Source organism: Grampus griseus, assembly GCF_964374135.1.
Source record: "Grampus griseus genome assembly, chromosome: 2".
Lineage (NCBI taxonomy): Eukaryota > Metazoa > Chordata > Mammalia > Artiodactyla > Delphinidae > Grampus > Grampus griseus.
The window spans coordinates 64551773-64574459 of record NC_139018.1 but is presented as its reverse complement, the minus strand read 5'-3'; the positions used below and the strand labels follow the sequence as shown (position 1 = coordinate 64574459).

Sequence of the window (22687 nt, the reverse complement as noted above, 5' to 3'; positions counted from 1 at the left end):
CTGTCCTGAGCCACAAAAGCCTGACCTCACCTGTGTCTCTGTCAGTGGGCAGTTGACTGGTGACTTCTAGATGTGCTTAGCCAAGAGTGCACTCCAGCAGTTCTGACGAGGGAAAAGCAAGAGGGTGGGATGTTTACTACCCCGGCTCCCTTCTTGCAGGGTCCCATGGGCCGGCTGGGTTCCTTCAGCAAAGGTCCCAGCTCCTGTCAGGGAGCCTCTCTGTTTCTGGTTACTGTTTCCTTCCCTTTCCTTCCTGCAAGCCTTGGTGCCTGGGGTGGTTACCACCTGCTTTGGAGTGTTGGGTACCGCGCTGTCTCTTATGGTTTCCCTACCTGCTCCGCACCTTGGTGAAAAGTCCTTTTATTTAACTCTCCTCCAATGACCCTAATTTGTAGGTGTCATCCATAGCTTCCTGGGCCCCTGGCTGGTATTCCATGATTAAGCGGTCACATTTTATTAGTAGTATTCTTCAGTCCTTTGATAATTCTTTCATCCTGTGAAGCTACATCACAGACCTTTTGGGGTTTTTTTTTAGCTTTTGTTTCCAAGCGCCTATTACAGTGTTATAGGAAAAGCATAGTGACCGTATACATAATGCACCACAGAGCCAAGAGGTACTTGAGAGACAACTGCTCCGTGGAGAACAAAATGCAGTCGGAGGCCATGAAGTTCAAGTCTGGAACGGCATTCCCATGCACAACCCTCTCTGGGGAACGCAAACTCCACTGCCCTCCCCAGGTTCAAAACTTCCACTTCCCCCTAGTGTTAGTTGGAAAACTTTTAGCCATAACCATATTTAGTCATATCTGGGGAGGGGGGGTCAAAAGTCAAAAAGAAGAAAAAGAATGTATATATGCTTACGTAGCTAAGGTCACAGTTACTGCTAACACACTTGTCTGGGAAAGCCTCAGTCAGAGGGCTCAGGACAAAAAAACATACCAAGCCAAATAAAACCTTTCCCTTCAATCGGGTGGACACTAGCTGCTTTCATTCATCTCAATCCAAGAATCACCCTGTCAAGTCATGGCTTTATCACACTGTGGAAGCCTTAGGTGGCTGCAAGGCCACTGCCGATGGGAGACTCCACGCTAATCACTGCAAGTCACAGCTGTCTTGTTTTTTTTTTCTTTTTTATAAATTTATTTATTTTATTATTTATTTTTGGCTGCGTTGGGTCTCCGTTGCTCCGCGCGGGCTTTCTCTAGTTGCGGCGAGCGGGGGCTACTCTTCGTTGTGGTGCACGGGCTTCTCATCGCGGTGGCCTCTCCTGTTGCGGAGCACGGGCTCTAGGCTCACAGGCCCCAACAGTTGTGGTACGCGGGCTCTAGGCTCCCGGGCTTCAGTAGTTGTGGCACGTGGGCTTCAGTAGTTGTGACACGCGAGCTCAGTAGTTGTGCCTCGCGGGCTCTAGAGAGCAGGCTCAGGAGTTGTGGCGCATGGGCTTAGCTGCTCCACGGCATGTGGGATCCTCCCAGACCAGGGCTCAAACCCGTGTCCCCTGCATTGGCAGGCAGATTCTTACCACTGCGCCACCAGGGAAGCCCTGTCTTGTTTTTAAAGCATGTTTCCTTCATCAAGATCATATTAATTTACTGACAAAAGGAAATCTACAGACAGACAGCCCAGAGAGGAAGCAGGAGGTAAAAGTGGATTGTCCAGTTGAAAACAGAACCTGTGCCGAGGAAAAGTTTCCCTGACATTGGTAGCTAAGCCAAAAAACTTTGGTGCAATATATGTACCCAGACATTTTGCTCCCACCTTCTGAGAAAGCCAGAAAAGGCCAAGAATTGCAGGGGGCCCATGAAAATAAGAAGCAAAGAAGAAAGGATGTAGAGGTTGGTTAAAAATAAAATTTATCAGATGAGAATTAAGTCCTGAAAATGTTATCTCTTCCCACAGGAGGATGGAAAAAAAAATCTGCATGTCAAGGAGAACATAGGCCACAGGATGAATAAGCATAAAAATAGGAGGAAATGACCAAGCAAACGTGCCAATCCTGCGGGAGGAGGGCTCTTCAGGAGGTGCTGACCTTCCAGGACAGGCGTCACCCTCCAGCGATACAGAAGAAACTGGCCGAGGGGCTGATTCTGGTGGAGAGAGACATTTTTTTTCCCTCTATACCTTTTTCAAACTGTTTGCTCTCCGCATGTGCATTTGTTACCTTTTCAGAAAAATAATAGGTCTTTGGAAAACACTCTAGGGGAATTCCTACTTCTCAGCATTTTTCTGGCAGGTAACCTGTCCCAGTGAATTTTTCAAAATCCAGAGAGTTAGCAAATGCTTAAATTGGGTTGAGGATGAAGGAAGCTGGCAGCAAGCAGCCAGCCCTTGGCTGCTAGGAACCCGCCCCCAACCAAACCCCCACCCCACCCTCAATAGCTTATCTTGAGATCTGCCATGAATTTGGGCTGCTCCCAAAGCTCTCTTCAAAACAGGCCTACCACACCCAGACCCCATTCCCATTTAACTGCCATTACGAATGATAAATGAAGTCCCAAATCTTCTACCTTATGACGGATCCGCCTGCATCCGTCATAAAGGATATGCCGTTTTTCCTTCAAGAAATAGGCACAAGACAAAGACTACCTGTTGAATGAATTTTTAATGACCCAATGTAAACAATGAATTTTGTTCCACAACTGATCTTAAATCTGTATGCAAAATTGTGACAGTAAAACACAACTGCCATTCCCTATCTGAGATGTTTCTCTAACCTTAAAAAAAGAATCGCAGAATGGTCTTATAAAATTTCTGAAAAATCTCAGCACTTCGGAGCACAAGCAGCAACTTCTTCCAAAAAAGCTGACTTTTCTAAGTACTAAGTTTATCAAAGGTCAAACGAACAGAATTCAAGAAAGAAATCTGGGCTTCCCTGGTGGCGCAGTGGTTGAGCGTCCGCCTGCCGATGCAGGGGACGCGGGTTCGTGCCCCGGTCCGGGAAGATCCCACGTGCCGCGGAGCGGCTGGGCCCGTGAGCCATGGCCACCAAGCCTGCGCGTCCAGAGCCTGTGCTCCGCAACGGGAGAGGCCACAACAGTGAGGGGGCCCGCGTACTGCAAAAAAAAAACAAAAACAACAAAAAAGAAAGAAATCTGGTGCTTTTTCAACATTCATAGTCTTCCAGAGCATTTAAATAAGCAAAAAAGCTGTGTGTTTAAAGAAATTAAAATGACATCCTTCTACAAGCCACCTTAAAATGATTAGATAAGAGACTGTCCAAGTGCTTTGGAGAATTAAAAATGTTTCTACATCTCCACTCAGTGTCACTTAGAGGTGATGACAGAGCCTTGCCTAGCCTCCTCTCTTGGTTTCCACGTATCAGATGGAGAACTGTCAGTAATAGAACCACACCGTCATCTCCGCCTGAAGCCCAAACTGGAAAGTTAGGTGTATTAAAAAGAAAAAAGTTTTCTTTCCTCCCCTCAGAGGGCATCAACATAGGGACATGAGGGCAGCAGCTTGGACGCTGTCCAAATGTCCCCATGCACTGTGGCCTGCCGGGAGGCCTCCAAACCACACCCAGGAAGTCCCAATCTGTTTTTCTTCCAGATGGTCCACAATGCTTAACCCTGCTCTATGGAGAATGGCGCGCTCCATACAGCTCCTGCCCAGGGTTAGCCGGGAGGCCAATGTCGCCCATACTTCCTCCACGATCCTGGGAGGCATACAGCAGAGATCCCATTGCAAAGACAAGGGAGTATTCAACTATGACACTGATGTTTTCTGCTCATGTGGTTTCTACTGAATAACTGATATTCCTTCAGGATACTGGGCATGAGACCCTCGTTGATAACCCAAACCTCATGTAAAGACATCAGGCGGCAAGCACTTAAAGATTCCCCTCTTCCAACTCGACTCATTCCTGCTTTTGTCTGGCATCTCCTCTGCAGGAAGGAGACAGCAAAGACAGCAAATACTGAGGAGCTGGAAGTCTTGAGTGTGCTATTCCTTCACCATGTAATGTCTGACAAGCCATCTAATTGCTCTGAGTCTGTTTCCTCATCTGAAAAGAGGAAGAGCTGTCTCAAAGCTGCAAGGAATAAACATGTGAGGGCGCGTAGCACAAGCCTGGCATAGAGCTTATTCTCTGAGTATGCAGAGTCATCTTACCGACTGCACTACATCAGGACACGAACCTCTGACCTTGGCCTTGCAAATGTAAAGAGAAGATAAGCCACAGTAAGTCCAGGATCTCAAAGGATCTAACCTATCAACAAGGAAAGATAGCAACATATTAAAAAATCACTTTTGGATGGGAGTAGAGTCGATCTGAAGCCAGACTGGGTCTTAAACATAAACCAGCATATATTAGCCAAGAGTTCAACTATAACCAGCTTCATCTTGAAAAGAACTATTTATTTCCATTCTGTTTTGACAATAGTCTCTAACCATCTGGCTAACCAGTATTCTTTTCATGCCATTCAAAAGAGTCAAGACTGAAGCTAAGTCAATTTTGTATTACTTTTATTTAAAATAACTTTACCAAGTACATTCCTTGGGCTTGTCCTCATAGTTGATCAAATATAAAAGTACCTGACATGTCCAAACCCCTATTTTATATAAACTGCTGACCCAGCATGGCATTTCCCATCACTGCTTCCTAAATCACAGGAAATTTCAAGACCATAGGGCCAAAAGAAATTAGGATGACCCAGCCTCTAAAAAACCTGATTTAAAGAAGAAAACCCAAATCATATCTGAATGGATAATTCATGATCCAGACAGCCCAGCAATTTAATTGGTATTAACTACTCCACTGAAGACCTATTTAATGCACTTAGGTAACACTTTTTATTTCCATGAAATTGGATCTTTGGTTCAAAATTTAATCTCCTGCCAAGGACTCTGCACTATGTAGGTGACGTAACACTGAGGTAGGCTCTTAACATGTCATTGCCAGGAATATAAAAGAAATTGATCCGATTATTTGCTAAATAATGTTTCTTCATCAGGGCTAAGTCGTCCCCTAAGTGTGCTGTCACAGAGAGGAGCAAAAAGCAGTCACTATTAGTTGTATTTTTCAGGACTCAAATTCAGCCATGAAAAGAATCAGTGCATTAAAAATTGACTTGATATATAGTTTATTAGGTTATAGGACCTTTGTCTGGAAGGAATAAGCAAGGCCTACGAGGTCTGATCTTCTGGCAAGTCAAAATATTGACTAAAATGAAAGATACAAGACATACTATTGGAACAACATGATATTCCTTCAGAATATCATCATTATCATTCTCATGACATTAGTAATCATGAAAAAAACTTAGCTACCATTTTAGGGAATATAAAATCCCTAATAAATAACCTTCTTCCATTCTCTCTTGCTGAAGTGTTTTGAAATTGTTCTGAAGGAGGAATGTAGTCTGTCCTATATGAAGCTACTCTTATGTTACTCCCACGGTCCCTGGACACAGAGGGCAGAATCCTCTTGGTTCAATCTTCAGATTCATTGTTGTCAATGACCTCTTCAAAGAGGCAAACAGACAGGAGAGGACACTGTGACCAAAGCTTTCTAGTTTTCTTAGCCTAAATTTACAGGTCAACAATAAGAGAAAGACGTATGTGCAAAACTTCTAGCGAGCCCTTCCTGCCCAAGATGGAGGAAATGAATCAAACCATTAAAACGTGACGACAGGGGCTTCCCTGGTGGTGCAGCGGTTGGGAGTCCGCCTGCCAATGCAGGGGACACGGGTTCGAGCCCTGGTCTGGGAAGATCCTATATGCCGCAAAGCAACTAAGCCCATGCGCCACAACTACTGAGCTCATGTGCCACAACTACTGAAGCCCGGGTGCCTAGAGCCCGTGCTCCACAACAAGAGAAGCCACTGCAATGAGAAGCCCTCGCACTGCAACGAAGAGCAGTCCCCGCCTGCCGCCACTAGAGAAAAGCCCGCGCGCAGCAACAGAGACCTAACGCAGCCAAAACAAAATAAATAAAATAAATAAATTAAAAAACAAAAAAATGGGGCTTCCCTGGTGGTGCAGTGGTTGAGAGTCCGTCTGCCGATGCAGGGGACACGGGTTCGTGCCCCGGTCCGGGAAGATCCCACATGCCGCGGAGCAGCTAGGCCCGTGAGCCATGGCCGCTGAGCCTGCGCGTCCGTAGCCTGTGCTCTGCAACGGGAAAGGCCACAACAGTGAGAGGCCCGCGTACCGAAAAAAAAAAAAAAAAATGCTACAGCAAGAGAGTGAGTTTATTCAACAAGTATTTACTGAGCCCTTACTATGTGCCAGGCACTATTTTAGGTGCTGGGAATACATTCCATTGATTAAAAACATACAAAAATCCCTGTCTTCATTGTGCTTACACTCTAGAGGAAGGATACCAGACAATGAACATAATAAATAAGTAAATTACACAGTAAGTTAGGAGGTGATGAGTACTACAGAAAAAAAACAGAGCAGTCGTGAGAATGAAGACAAGTCTTATCTGGAAATTTTCCAAACCAGACACACACACACAAAAATATGCTTCTTTCCTGGAAAGTCTATGTATCTGTCAGTGACCAAAGAAAATATTTCTGGCCCCTTAATGTTCATGGGATTTTCAAACAAGAAATTACAAGGATTTAAAAAATATGAAAATGGAGTTGAAAACTAAGAAAAGTAACTTGCATAAAACAGGAGCTCAATAGAGAGTTCTTGAGGCAGCGGAATCTGTGCTTACTGTAGGAGCAGAGCTTCCCACAGTTCTAGCAAATTCCATGATTCTGGCCACACTGCCAACCACAGTGGATCTGAAGTCAAATCTGTTGAAAAGAGGCTACTAGGGTCAGAAAATGTGGAAGAACTCAAGCAGCTTTTCAGGATTTTTTGTTTTATTTCCATTTCCTTTTTAAAATACAGTGCCCTAGTTTTTGTGATTTTCTTATTTTGTTAAAGAAGAAGGGTGAGCTCATTAGAAAGGAAAACTGAAAAACAGGAATGCCCACATTTCCAACTCCATCTCCAATCTTAAATCATTCAAGATGCACACGTTTATTGTATATCAGTAGACCCAGGTCTTTTGACACCATTATCAGAGGCTGTTGGCTCTAAACTACCAGGAAGATTTTTTCCCCTTGATTTAAATTCAGATTTCATTTCAACAAAGCAACCAGAACAATGAATGAATGAGGTTCTCTAAGTCAGAAGTGAAAATAGAAAATAAATGGTGTTGTCATCTTTGATCAGAAAGTCCTATTTTCAGCAAAATGGGGCAGAGGCAGCAAGTCCAGTTTGCAGGACCAGGAAAAAGGAGTGTCCACCCACAGGATATTTAGAAATTGATGACTATGACAGCAGCCCTTTCTAGAGGTAATAACGTCATTAGGTTGTGATAATCCTCCAGAAACCCCAACAGCCCTGGATTAAAAACATCTGGAAATTGTTCAGATGACACAACTTTCTGTTTCCTGCTGTTAAGGCTTCAGTGATGCCTCTCTGTGGCATCTGTCACCGTCTAACTTCTTTGCAAACCTCCTCCTTTCAAATCAGGAAGTGTACATAAAGTGCAAGTAAGATTCAGTCCCTCGCCTGTGTTTCCAGGTTCTTGCTTTGATACCCAGGATTACCAAATCTGACAATGAAACCGCTGGCCAGCTAGGTCGTCTGCAGGTATTTCTGGAGTTAGCAAATGAGTTCATCTGGCAAAGAGAGTGTCTGAAGGTAGATGGAGTCTTGGCAAGAAAACACAAAGTACCGTACGCAAGACAGGGATGTGAATGATGCAAGCAATAGGGGGGTTCTCATCACCGAGTCACTAAAGAAGTGGCCTTCTTTGGATCTCAACTCTTAAAAGTGAATTCAGGAACTGTTACTAAAATGAATGAGGCCAGCGGATTTCAGATCAGGGTCACTCCTCAGTGAGGGCAGGTTCAGTTTTCCCTGGGTTGGGAAGAGAAAAGAAAATGAAGAGGGTAAGGAACCAGATCTGATGACTTTCATGTCACAAACGTCACCCCAAAAGCCTCCAGCAAATGCTTCCCATCTTACAGAACAAAGTTGAGCAGAGTGCCTCCTGACAGGGCTTAGCAAAATGTGTTTTCTTTGGGATTTGCTAGGTAGACAGTCCAAATGGATCATGGGTTAGGCAATGTTACATACATCTTTAAGATTTCTTAGATTAATTTTTCTTGATTAATATGCCCACAAGCACTGTGACTCTTCAAGAAAGAGATACAGTATGTAACATTTCCCACATTTGGGGACCAGGAATTTTACCTTCCCGCAAACTGACTTGGCTTTCAATACAATGTATTTTCGGAAACGCTGCTTTACAATACTGGTTGGAGGGGACAGGAATGACCTTACGTCATATTCAGTTTATATTACATGAGCCCAGTTTTTTTAGTGAGAGTCACAGTCCCGTACCAATATAACAAATTAACCGTCGTTGTTGGGATCCACTGTATTTCCTTTGCAATGTGCCAAAATCATGGGCAAAATTTAACGTTATGTTTGACGGACAAACATTAATGATCAAAAGTTAACTGTTTCCCATCTATTATAAACTGTCACACGATCAGTGACAGTCACAGGGGATGTCCTTTGCATTTTTTCTGATTTTTCCAGAAGAGCTAAGGCCAGGGTTTCAGAATTAAGTCCATCAGGCTGTCATCATATATATATATGCAGTCCTGCATATATATACGGCTGAGACTGAACAGAGTATATTAGAATATACATAAAAATCTCGAATAAAAGTCAAGGATTGACTTGGTCAAAAGTCACAGAAAATTATCAAACACATACTAGTTAAATTCCTGAATTTCTTTTTGGCTTCTGCCCTTTCTTCAGCATCAAAGTACCAAACAGTCATGGCATATCTGTGAAAGATAAGTAGATATTAGAAAAGAGGTTTAAAAATACTACCAAAAATAAATACTATGAATTTCACATAACAGTCATTTGTAAAGCCAACATTTAAAACTTTTCCTATTATCAGAGGTCCATCCCAATTTTAATTTAAAATAAACTTCTCTGGTTTCAAGTCTATTTAAATGTGATAAAACATTTAAGGAATTCCATGTATGCTCCAGGCATTCTCCTGGGCGATGGGAATTCAAATGGTCATGTGAATACATCAGCCTCTTACTCAAGGAGCTCAGGCTCTAGCAGGCAGGAAAGGAAATTTGACAAATAATGTAACAGGTTAAGATGATCTACACAGAAAGGGCTAGAAGGGAGTCATTCTGCTAAAGACTGAGAGACCTAAGTTGATGGGGAGAGCACAAAGGAGTGAAGCTTTGAAGAATAACTTATCAAATGACGGGACACGTAAAACTCCTGGCTTTTTTCTTTAGTTTTGGACATTGAGGCAACGATGCAACGGCCTCAAGCTTTCTACTGCGTCCCATCTACGGGACAGACTATAATAGGAGTAATTTCATGCATGAGTTTTCAAAAAGTTGCATTTTATTATTATTACTAGTTAATGGAATTTCTATAGCACCTGACTTTTTCCAAAGGCTTCCCATCAGCATGTGCTAATGTTTCCCCTGTGACCCTGGTCATAAAGGAACTTAGGAAGAACGAGGGAATTCTGCACAAATGACAGGGTCCAATTATTGTACAACATTAAAGAAGCCACAAGCAGGCTTTGCTGGTAGAATCAGTTACCTGCTCACCCAGGGCACATCCCAGTTTGGTATTTCATACGCAACTCTATGTGGGGCTCAGATCTGTGATTTCTGGAAGGGGCCACATAAACCTTAAGCTGTTAACACCTGCGATTTTGATGTAATCAGTCTTGTTAAGGTTTAGGCATTACCTTTCTACCCAACCTCTCTCCTCCCTGCGCCCAACTGCTATTCCCAATTCAGGCTGCACCCCACAGAGCTCCAATACCACCTGCTTTGGCCATAAAACAAAGGCAAATGAGAGGCAGAATCTGAAATTAAGATTACATCAAGGGTTTTCAGATTAATAGTAAACAATACTAAATTGTTCAGTTACTCTGAAAATCTCCCCATGCATGATCTAAAGAAAGAAGTCTGAAAAATCCAATTGTTGGGACATGATGGGTATAGTAAGCCCAATCTAATTTTAAGCTCAGGAAAGGGTAAAAAGGAAAAGAAATCAGAACAAATTCCTCTTTCTTTTTTTTTTTTTCTTTTAAATTTGTATCGGAGTAGAGTTGATTTACAATGTTGTGTTACAAATTCCTCTTTCTCTTCTCGAGGTTCTTTCTCTGCTTGCAACTGGCAACTTGTAAACTCATCCAGAGCTAACCAGACAGAATTCCTGTTATGTGGCAGCCAACATTCTCCAGGGGTGGTTCAACGTTAGGTTTTTTTTTTAAAGGGGGTAGGGGGAAGAAAGGAGAGAAGAGAAAAATGCTCTGGGAAATTCGGAATCCAAGATGCTCACCTAATGGAAAACAATTTGTTAATAGTTCAAACTGATGTTAGGTTTGTGTACTAGAGAACCCCAAATTTCTCCTTTAATTTTTATTGACTTCAAACAGGTTTGCTAGGAGCTTTGGGGGGTGGTTGGTCCCTCATCTGCATAGAACACAAGTTTAGAGAATTCTCTGGGCGTTTGTACACGGAGCTTCTCAAGAGGAATCGTGGCCCTGGCCGTTACCTGGTTGCATAGGAAGGCTGGACTTCATGTGGGTTCCTGCGGTCTGACCAGAAGAACAAGAGTCTGTCAAAAATGGGCTCCACATCCGCTATGAACGATTTCCCTTCTGGAAATATCCGCAGGACCCCACCATGTAGCTGAGGGCCACAAAGAAGGGAGATTATTGCCTCACACATAGTCATTATCAATGATACGTCAGCCTCATCTAGAAACAAAGCCATCTTCCAGCCGCCACTCCAAGCGCATGTTACTCCCAAATTTTTACTTCAGCCTCATCCTTTGTATTAAATGTTATTTCAAATTTGGCTAGACATATCTCCTTATTCACTTCCCACCAAATGAAGCCTTCCCACCCTCATAATCACGGAGTCCATGGATACAACATGGAGTACTACTAGGTCAAATCATACAGAATTGCCAATATTCAGCTGTTTCTGACCTATAACCCCCTCCCGCCCCTCCCCCCAGCAATTTCACAGAGTTCAGTCTAATATTAACAGCTCCCTAGGATAGGGACCACACAATAACCTCCCCTTCAATTAGAATTTACAGCTTTCTTTTGAGCTCCCCTATCTCCTATCCGATTTCATCAGTTGAAAGTTACATGCTCTTTTTTCTGAACTCTCAGACGACCTTATCTTTCATGACATATATCACTCTCTTCCTTGAATTACTTTTTTTTACATGTACACCCAAGCTGTCCTACTAGAATAACCACGTCAAGGTAGAATTCAGACCTCACAGGTCGACGTTTCCTCACAGCACAACGCCCGGCGCTAGCAGGCACTCAACTATTTTTTGAATGATTTCATACTTTGTGATTTATCATCACTGATCTGACAACTTTACCCTCTTGCCTATAACGCTACCTTTCAAGATTTCAAAGGACAACTAAGGGATATATTTCAGTCACGTTACCAATAGGGAGCCGACACAAACCTTGTCACTAATTCACTGGTTTCCCAGGCTTAGTTTTTCTGACCCCAGATAAAATATCCTTGCTTTATGACAGCAAGTATCTGGCCTAATGAATAGTGAAAGGAGTTGCAGAAGGTTCAAAAGCCAAATAAGCCTGAAAAGTCCTCCAACTTCTCAGACTCCTAAATCATCCCCAGCTTTCAGAAAGCATACATATTCCAGACAAATGTTTGTCAGTGTGGAACCAGACTTCATATCTCTATCTATATATATGTTCAAAAATATAAAAATAAGCCATGAAACCTTTGGCATTCACAAACCATAGTAAACCATGGCAAGAGGCCACCAGGGAGACATTTTACTCCAAGAGGGAGGACTGTGTGGGAAACCTCACTTGGGGATAGTTTAATATCCTACAGTTCTATTTTTGTGAAATTCTCTCAGTGTTGCTCCTGGCAGGGAAAAGTATGTATCTTATTCCACATTGAGACTCAAGAATCCTATCAGCTCTGGATTAGACTAAAGAAATTGATCCCCATTCCTAAAATTATAAATTATTTTCTCTTCATCAACCATCAAATTATAACCTATAACCTAATAATGGCCCTACCCACCCACTCCCATCAAATTAACTTCATATCTATTATTTTCATCTCATCCACTTTAGTACTAACACCGTAAGAGGAAAAAAGAAAAAATATGAAATAGAAAGGATTCATCAGTGGGGATTATGAACTGCAAACTTTCCTCTAAGTCATCTGAATTCTTTTCCTATAGTTCCTAACCCCTCACTCTACTCCCATTATTCCAAGTACCTTGGCATCCCAGTTCTTGTTCAGATAGTAGATGCAGGTGATGCAGCGGCCGTCACCGCTGGGGTTGTCCACATGTCGAACATAACCTGTTCCATTTCCTGGGTAGCAAGCCACCATCGCCTATGGAGAAATCCCAGGGAAGCTGGTTAACAAAGCTGAACCAATCTTCTCCCACCAGTGAACAGCTGAGTAACACAGTCTCCTTGGGTGCCACATGACATAGTTGACTGTTGGCTTCTTCACTTCACGTACAGTACATGAATTTGGACCCTTCAGCGTATGTGATTAACGGCCAGGTTATACCTTATGGCTCAGCCCAGTGGAAAGTAGTTCAACAATATTCCCACAATTCTAGAACATTTTGGACAGTATCTATGGTTGTCATTAGGATGCCCCGCCTTTCTTCAATCTTTCTTTTTGAAAAAGCAGGTTCTGGGTTCCCACCCTAGAGCCACAAAATCATAATCACTAGGTTTGGAGTTTAGGGATTATGCATTATTGACAAGTGCCCCTGAATCACTGAATCAATGGCTAAAGATACTTGCATTTACAAAGAGACAGGAACCAATGACGAAGGAGAAAAAGGTTAGGCTTGTTCAATAAAATGCTTAGGATAGAAAGAAGAGGGGAGGGTCAATGGAAGCTGTGTCCCGACTTGTCAGCATAGATGATAGTCAGATCCAGTTCATAGAAAAAGCCACAGACACATCTTAATGCATTTTTCAATGCTTGTCTTCTTCCTCCTGACAATTATCAAATTAAATGATAACCTGAAATTCTCTTCCTTTTGCCCAGGCGCTACCTGTATCAGTCAGGTGGAGAAATAAAGCAGGAAGCCAAACTAAAAATCCTACTAACAATTACTATTAGGGAATTACTATGAAGAGGGTAACAAATCTCTAATTGTTCCCTGGAAAATTTATAGCAAAGAGTAGAAAAAATTAGACAAAGTGTAAAAAGCCAGTTCTTTTCACAGGACACTGCCTTATTTCTAAAATATCTTTGTAGGGATGAGATACATGCAGGGAAGATATTGTCAACACAAGATGAGAAAAAGGATATTTTTTCTGTTTTGTTTGCTGATGTATTCTTAGTGTCTAGAACAGTTCCTGACGCACAGAAGGTATCTGATTAAATCTGATTTTTTTCTTGGAGGGGAGGGGAGTACCGCGGGGCTTGTGGGATCTTAATTCCCCAACCAGGGATTGAACCCAGGCCCTCAGCAGCGACAGCACGGAGTCCTAACCACTGGACCGCCAGGGAATTCCCTTTTTGTGTTTTGTTTTGTTTTAAAATTTGATAAATGAATGAATAGCAAACAGCTCTTTCCTCTAAACAGTAAGTTTACTTTCTGCCTAGATCAATAGAGATTTTTGTCATTTTAAAGCATATCTTCAAACGTACATGTAGCGATCCAGTTCACATTTTCCTTCATAAATGGCAAGACTGTTTCACTGGTAAAATAACCAGTCAGGTAGAGTCCAAACTAATAACACTAGTGGCTCAATGAATCAGCTTCAAAACCATGGGTGCCAAGTCACTCCCAGTGGTAACACGAAGACATGAGCTAGGCATGTACTTGAAAGGCTTCTTGCATACTAGAACAAAAATAAGGCTGAATAGTAACTTGGCTTTACGTGGATCTTAAGGCTTAAATCACCATATCTCTCAAGCATTATATCCCTATGCAGCTAGCAATCCCCATATCCTGCCTTTGAATGCCTAAAATGTCAATGCAATGTCATCTTAGAGCTGAAGTTAGGCTGTGAGCCTGAACATCTTTCAGAGGTGGAATTCTGAGGCTACTCCAATCGAGATTTAACAAATGTTGGTACCACCAAGCAAAGGATGGCTTGGGGAAAGGTGATTGGTAGCAGACAGAAATAATGAGCCTAGCTGGGGAAGAAGAGATAAATGAAGTCGCCTATAATGACTAGGGAATTACCCATCCCTGGAAGCAGCTATTAGGATTATAAGAGCCACCACTGAGCCAATAATGAAAGTCACTTAAGCCACAAACAATTATAGGCTGAATTCCCTACCAACTCAGCTTCTCCCCACTGTGAAGCTCTGAAAAGAAGAAAAAGTACTCCATCAGTGCTACGTAATCGGGCAGAAACAGAGACACAGATGTAGAGAACAAACGTATGGGCACCAAGGGGGGAAAGTGGCGGGGGGAGGTGGTGGTGGTGGGATGAATTGGGAGATTGGGATTGACGTGTATACACTAAAATGCATAAAATAGATAACTAATAAGAACCTGCTGTATAAAAAATAAATAAAATACAATTCAAAAAAAATGCTACATGATCTTATATTCTTAAACAGCTTTACTCTAAGGAAAAGGTCAGTGGTCTGGATGTCTGCCATCTAATTTACTCTGCAACTAATCATGTGATCCCAGGCTTGGTTTCTTCCCTGTAAAAAATGGCTTGGGTTACCCAGCCTCCGATGGTCCAAGAAGATCTCAGACTCTATCTAAGCATCAACCCCAGAAGCAGCAACAGAGTTCTTCAGGGCATTCGGAAGTGCTTAACTGCCTCAGGACTCAGCTTAGATCAAATACTGATAAAATGAGATACAAACTCAAAAAAGTACATCCTTTTGTATGTACTGCTGCATCTATAAAACCCACCCGTAGAGAAGGAGCTAGCACATTCCAGGGGACTTATCATTAGGACAGAACTCCTAAGTGTCAGCAAAGTATCAGATTGCTTAAGGGAGACAAATATAGAGAATTTTTCTGGCCAGAGTGAATCTTCACCTTCTCTCCTGGTTCCTGAAACCATAGCATCAAGTTCAAAACAATGCAAGCAAATCATTGTGAGCCTCAGTGGGCCTGTTGAAACTACACAGGCCAATTTTATCAGTGTTTTCTGGACAAGAGCCACAGGAGATGGGTCTTGGCTTGGGCACATTCCCAGTATCTGTTGGGTTTTGACACAGTCTAAAACCAGGAGGCTAAGGATGCGCTGAGAAGCAAGGCTCACTTCAATAACGTCATGCGTTTCTATGCCAAATCATGCACGGGGCAGAAACAAACCCCGGAAACCGATCAGTTAGTTCTACAGAGCTGCTATCCAAACCTCATCAAGCCAGCAAGGGAGTTAGAGCGTACAGAGGAGGAGAACGCTCCAGGACAATAAGAACATCACCAGAGTACTTCAATGATCACGTGACAAACACACTGTGCAATAACACCGACACCCATCAGGAGGAAGTCTCACTTATCGCCGACTTTTTATTTGCCAGAACTTACGGACTAGATTAATATTTGAAATTTATACAAGTTTAATAACATGTTAGTGTGACCTGCAATAGCACATACAATTTAGTCCTATACTTCTATTCTTGGATGGGCAGATAAATCCACATGTCCCCTTATGTATTCACCATCCCTTCCTACGGCCCCATCGTGGACACCCCCCACCCCCTGCACCATGCCCAGAGGCTTCTCCATAGCTGTGTAGCAAAAGGAAATGAGTGGAGAGGGGTGAACCCCTCCCAAGCTCCCAAACTGGCTCTAGACCAGAGATACGTGCTCTGGATACCTAGGCGGCCACGTTCAGGCAGTAAATGTGTAAGGATTCTTTGAAAATGTACACAGACCTATAGAACTTTTTTTTTTTTTTTTGCGGTACGCGGGCCTCTCACTGTTGTGGCCTCTCCCGTTGCGGAGCACAGGCTCCGGACGCGCAGGCTCAGCGGCCATGACTCACGGGCCCAGCCACTCCGCGGCACGTGGGATCTTCCCGGACCGGGGCACGAACCCGTGTCCCCTGCATCGGCAGACGGACTCTCAACCACTGCACCACCAGGGAAGCCCCAGACATATAGAACTTTGACAGCCAAACCCAAGTAACAAAATCTGCTCCCCAAATGCCACAGGTGGAAAAGAAAACAGTTTCTGTTAAGGGGTATTACTGAGTTGGCTTCATAAAAAGCCATATCTCATCAATCCCAAAGGTAAAGTTGAAAAAGGAAAGTCCAGGATTTCCATCCCAGTGCCTAAACAGAATGTTCTTAATTGAAACAAGTTTGATCGCATATATACACCATTTCAAAAAGCTGGCATCATTGACCTCCACTGTCATTCATGGGTGGGAAGGGGACACATCTGTCCCATCCCAGCCTCCACTCAGATTCACCACTTCTCTAAAAACCATCAACAACATAGATGTTTCATAGAAACGTATTTTACATCACTCATGACTTCAGCGTCAGTCACTAGTATGACTTGATCTTAAAAAAGAGAGTGACGTTTTACATAAAGTTTAACTCAGCAAATTAAAATAGTAATCAAGTCTTATTTTACTTACCAAATTTGCAATAAATATGAAACCATTTTTAAAGATTTGTCAAGAATAGCATAACTTCAAAGCTGCCAGGCTGAGTGACCTTTAAACTGGTATTTTGGTCCACGGCCAAATGCTAGGCCCCTCTAACTGTGAAGCAGAAATACCAGCCAATCTTGGTAAGGATTTGTATTGAATTACGAACGGTCCCTAGCAAAGCATATTTTAATAAAATGTAACCTAAACACAGAATAACCTGTACTTAACCTCTTCACACCTCAGTTTTCTCATCTGAAAAATGGGTTTATGAGGATTGACGGTGATAATCCGTGTAAAACAGTGCAAGGCCTGGCACACACTAAATGCTGCTTAATGTCAGCTATTTGTAAAACTGATGATGTGCATGTTTTTGTCTTCCCCTCCACTGGGGCTTCAGAATGTCTCCCCTTCAGGGATCCGATCCTACCTAAGTGCTTTGTAGCTTTGAACCCAGGGCTGGCAAACTCATATAGCCTGTGGCCCTTGCAAGTAACATAAAAAATTGAAGCCAACCAGGTATATATGTGTCAAAACTCTAGAGTGTGTACTATGCTAACTACAACTAGGGACTTTTCTAACCTTGGCAATGAGGGGCCGGTGTTACAAAATCTTCAGATTTTAGGACAGTAGCAGGGAACTGAACCGGATTTGTATGTAAACTCTCCTGTATACTTTTTATCCCGATTGTTAAATCAGGGCCACAAAAAAACATATCAGGCTGGATTTTGAGATCACTGGCTGAGGCTCTCCCAAGAGATCAAGCTACTCTGTGTTACTTCCTGAGCTACAAGGAGGCACCTTCCCCATTTCTCTTTACCAGGCTCAGATGTATCCTTCATCCTTCAGTGCCATCCACATTGCACAGGCCTCTGCCAAACCTCTCTCCCCTCAAGTCCTTCCCCCACATCCGCTCTGGATATAGCAATGGGGGCCCAGGATCCCTCCTCTCTTTACCATAAGACACTAACCACATAGAGTATTAGATGTGTAAAGACTTGAGAAGAAATACACAAGGCCATGCACCTTGTTTAGCCTGGAAAAACAGCTAAGCAAATGGAAAAGCTGAAGTTTTCTGGTCAGAAATGGGTCCGGTTTATATTACCTAAATCGGACAAAAATCCTATGATATCACTTCCATGTGGAATCTTAAAAAAATGATACAAATGAACTTATTTACCAAACAGAGATAGACTCATAGACATAGAAAACAAACTTATGGTTACCAAAGGGGAAAGGGGTGGGGGATAAATTAGGAGTCTAGGATTAAAATATACACACGACTATATATAAAATAGATAACCAACAAGCACGCACTGCATAGCACAGGGAACTCTACTCAATATCTTGTAAGAACCTATAATGGAAGAGAATCTAAAAAAGAATATGTGTGTGTGTGTGTATGTGTGTGTAAGAGAATCACTTTGCTGTACACTTGAAACTAACATAATATTGTAAATCAACTATATTTCAATAAAAATTTAAAAAAATATATATATATTACCTAAATCACTTAAATTCCTACAATATTTACAACGCATCTTTACAACATAGTTGCAACTATGCAAAGCTTTCTTCAACAGTTTCAAGAAAATGTCACTAAACACGAGTTCACCTTGCGGCCAGCCTCTTACAACAAGGCAAGCTCTCAGTGTGATGATGAACAGCTCATAAGCAGAAAAAGGGCTTTAGAGTCTTTATATTCATTCTCATGTCATCTAGATTGGCATAAAGAAATTAGCTGGAGATAATGTAGGCACTTTAAGGAAACAAGTGTGCAAACTGTCACTAGTTATCTTGGCATCTTGCTTGTTATCTGTCTTGTTAGTTAAGAGCAAGCCTAGCTAGTTCCTTCCTCCTAGTGCCCTAGTTAAAGACTGATGTAACGAAATGAGGGAGAAATGGGAAGTATGCTTTTGGTGGGCAAAAGCAAGAGTTGTGTCCAGCTACCACGTTCCCCTTCCCAAAGTTTCAGCATCTGACCACACAATTCAGAAGATTCAGAACATCAGACAGTTAATATCCATCAGGTAAGTAATCTTGAAAACGAACCCCAAGTTTTTCACTAAAATGTCTTCTACTATTCTGTTTCTATCCTGGGAACTTCTGCCTTCCTCGTGCGCCCTAAATCCACACTAAAAATTCCTCTCCCTGAACCCACGTACCCAGAACTCTGCCACATATAACCTCACCTCCAATTTAGAGCAATAATCATTATGCCCCCATACCTGAACTTTGCTGAAATGCAGGAGCTTCAGTAATTCTGAAAATGAAAAATCAGAAGTTATTGATATAAGCAACTCTCAGTTGCTCTGGTGAAGTAGGCCTGCTGGTTCCTCCTGATCAGGCAAGAGCATCCTGCCTAGAAGGGCAGGGAATTTACCATATTCACCTGAAAACCTGTCCTCGGGGAGACCTTTTTCATCAATGCCCCTCTTTACTATGAACTTGATCCTAACTTTGGGATCATTCAACCAACTATCAACAACTATCAAGACTCTGAAACCTTCTACTCAGTTCTCTTAGCTCCTTGAGATTCTTACATTAAAGAGCTGGGCTCCCACACCCACTCTCAGAAATATGCATAGATGCACACACACACACACACACACACACGCATGCATAAGGTCACAAAGGATTCACGGCCTTGGAAGGTCTAACTGAACGAGATCAAGATTCTATTTCAGGGGATCCTGTACTTCGTGCATGAACCTGAGTAAATCACCCTGAACTTGAATGAATCACCCTTCCCCAGAAGCCACTGAAACTCTCAGAGGCCAGGAATTTAAGAGACTATTGTCACTCCTATTCGAATTCTGCTTAATTCCTCTCCTTGGAGGGGATTCAAGCAGAGTCCTGCAATTAAGCACAGTAAACAGGCCCCGGAACATCGACACAGCAATACAGGCTGTTTGGGTTTGGGAAGGCGGCGCTTCCCGCAGAGGCCTGGCTCCCGGCCAGCGGGGTGACGGCTGAGTGACAGGGCTACGTGCGCTGCGTGAGGGTGGCAGCCGGCCCACACCCGAGCACACAGCCCGGCAGCCCGCGGAGGGAACCGGCACGGGAAAGCCCTCCCCCATCACTACCCCAGTCACCAGAGAAATGTACTCAGTAAGGGCTTCCTTGCAATTATGAAATCCGCAGAAGTCAGCCAGGCCCTGGGTTGGGGACATTAACACAGGCATTTAACCGTATCCATTCCGCTGCCTTTCCTCAAATCGTTAACAACTGCCATTTCCGGAAGACCCATGAAGCCAGGGAGCATTTCAGGTGGCAATTTACACATATTCTCTCATTTAATTTCCGGGTTAAGGGGAAGGTGAGCAGCGGTCACCTGCCCTGAGTCACCCTGCCCACAAGTCTTCGGTAGAAGTCATTAACCCTGGAAGTTATCATATTGACCTAGAAGTTACCTTATTCCTATAGAAAAACAAATTCAAGAGTAATCCTTACGGCAATATGGGGGTAGGGACGTTTAACTTCCTTTGATGTGAGAAACAGACTTATCAGTAAATAAAACTTTACATGTAGCTCTCTAAAGGCTTGAGCCGAATAGAAACAAAGAATGTCTGTGACCACAGGATTGTCAGAGAATTAAATATGGTCGGCTTTAAATTCTCATCTGGAATGAATCCTAAAATACTTGAGGGAAGCCATGATAACTTAAATACAGTTGGTAAGACAAGATTTTATTGAGTAATATACAAAAAATATATAGTTACCAATCAAAACATGTCAAGAAAAATGCCTTGAAGCAACGTTCTTAAGAGAAACCAGGAAACACTTTACTTGCAATTCCCAGTCGCTCTGAGGAGTCTTAACGTGGGACAAGGTAACTATGTTGGAAAAAGAAAAAGTTAAAGAACTTTCTAGGAAACCAGATCTTACATTCACATTTGGATTTCAGCACTTAGAAAAATATATCTGCTGAACGAAAGGAATGACACACAGCAAGTCAGAACTAGAACTCATGAAACTCGGGAGGCACATTTATTTACTGAACAAACATGTGTACGTGCCTGACACTGTTCTATGTGCCTCCCAAATATTACCTCATTCAATATTCATAACAGCTCCATGAGGCAGGAACCATTATTATCTCCATTTTACAAATGAGGAAACCGAGGCACGAGGAGTTTAGGTACCCGGCCTTTTCAAAGCCAGTTAGTCTGGCCGCAGAGTGACCTCACGCTTTACCCGCGCAGCTTATCCTTTGTCTAACATTAACCGGTTCACCTCTTTTTTGAGAGAACTAAGATCTTCGGTTCTTCTTGAAGTATTTGACTTCTCACCCTCACCTATCACCCTTGCCATAGTGATAGAAAATCACAAAATGCAAAAAGAAAGAAAGAAAAATAGAGTGTCCTTGGTGTTGAGTCTGTGAACTAAAAGCTCCAGGGCAGTCAAGGGGGTAGGGGGTAGGGTGCAGGTGGGGTTGTATTTCAACAAAAGCCGAGAGCAAAGGAAACTGACAGTCCTGCAGCGAAACACTAGTTGTCCAAGGTGCCTTTGATTGGTTATTCCCACTGCAGGACAAACTCAAGCCAACTCTAAGCTCTGTAGCCCCATATCTGACTGGGATGCAGTTGGTCAGTGATCCGTCTTCTCCCCAGGCTGCTCTTCCCCTTACCTCGGGGTCTGTGGAAGGAAGTCAGCCTCTCCAGGACCTTTCCTTTTCGCTCAGGTGAACACCAGCCAAGGTTTTCAGACTTTTTCAAAGTCAGAAAGCAAATGACCAATTAAGAAAAAACTTTAAAGGAAATACAAAAGTGTATTTCCCTTGGGAAGGCACCTGGTAAACTCCGAGGAATCCCAGGGATGAGACAAATTTTCCTTACTCAGGTGCAAAGCTTATTCAGGAGATTCTTAACTCCACTACTACCACATTAATTAGAATTCACTGAGTACAGAACTTTCTAATATCAAGTGAATTAGAATACGCTGGATACAGACCCACTATGGCTTACAGGAGGGGTGATATCTAGAGGACCACTCAGACACATGAAAAGTAAAAGGTTCTTCTGAGAGAAATGTATAAAATACTTTGGGGAGCAGCAAGGGGGCTAGAAATAAAGGAGTTGCCTGGCTCTGAGTCTAGGGGGCAGCGATGGTGAATATAATTGTACCTATGTCCCTTCAAGATGGGGCTCCAAGAGGAGCCCCATTTTACGAACGTGGAAATTGGGAGAGACAAAAAGTAACTTAACGGGACATTATAGAACCAAGCATGGTCTTCCCACTGCTAAACACTGCTTCTACAATATCAGGAAAAAGTTGTTCACTGAAAACAGGTGCAATTATTTCCAGAGTGACCACGAATGAAATTGTCTTCCTTCAAGATAACACAACAAAGGATTCTCAGACGATTATCATGGCTTATCAAATAGAGGCGCAAACGATATTAACTGGGCAACCAAAGCCCTCCACGCAGAAGTAGGAAAAGGCAAGTGCCAGCTACTCTCCAATCTCTACCCAGTAAAACCTTCGATTACAGTCAAGCTGGATTCGGTTTTCGGCTTTCCTTCCCCAAAGAGTCCCACACCTCAGCCATCTTACCCTAGAGGGTCAGAAAACCCTAGGCTTCTGTGGTGTTCAGTGAGCGCATAACAGATACTCAATACTGACAGAATCATCTGCTCTTTTCCAGTTTGTTCTCACCCCAAATCACTATGATGCTTTCTTGTTCTCCCTGGTGCCTTGAGCTTGCACTCCTTGCCAGGCTGTAGGATACAGGGGAGCAATACTGCGCAGATATTAACAAAGATTGTTCCCCTCCATTCAACGCAACAGGAGAGAAACAGTTCCAAATTATACTCCAATTCTGGTTCTGGAAAATTAACTTTTTTTTTTTTTTTTTTGGCGGTACGCGGGCCTCTCACTGTTGTGACCTCTCCCGTTGTGGAGCACAGGCTCCGGACGCACAGGCTCAGCGGCCATGGCTCACGGGCCCAGCCGCTCCGCGGCATGTGGGATCCTCCCGGACCGGGGCACGAACCCGTGTCCCCTGCATCGGCAGGCGGACTCTCAACCACTGTGCCAGCAGGGAAGCCCCTGGAAAAT

At 43.0% G+C, this 22687-nt stretch overlaps 1 protein-coding gene across 1 annotated transcript in view; it reads right to left on the bottom strand.

Annotated features, from left to right (window-relative positions):
* Positions 1-6186: 6186 nt before the first annotated feature.
* EGLN3 (egl-9 family hypoxia inducible factor 3) overlaps positions 6187-22687 on the bottom strand; it is a 28400-nt gene continuing 11899 nt past the window's right edge. The window contains exons 2-5 of the mRNA XM_082647592.1: positions 12297-12416; positions 10564-10700; positions 8731-8804; positions 6187-7863 (exon numbers count right to left, since the gene is read on the bottom strand). Coding sequence (XP_082503718.1) covers positions 7832-7863; positions 8731-8804; positions 10564-10700; positions 12297-12416 — 363 coding nt within the window. The 3' untranslated portion in view covers positions 6187-7831. The remainder of the gene's footprint in view (positions 7864-8730; positions 8805-10563; positions 10701-12296; positions 12417-22687) is intronic.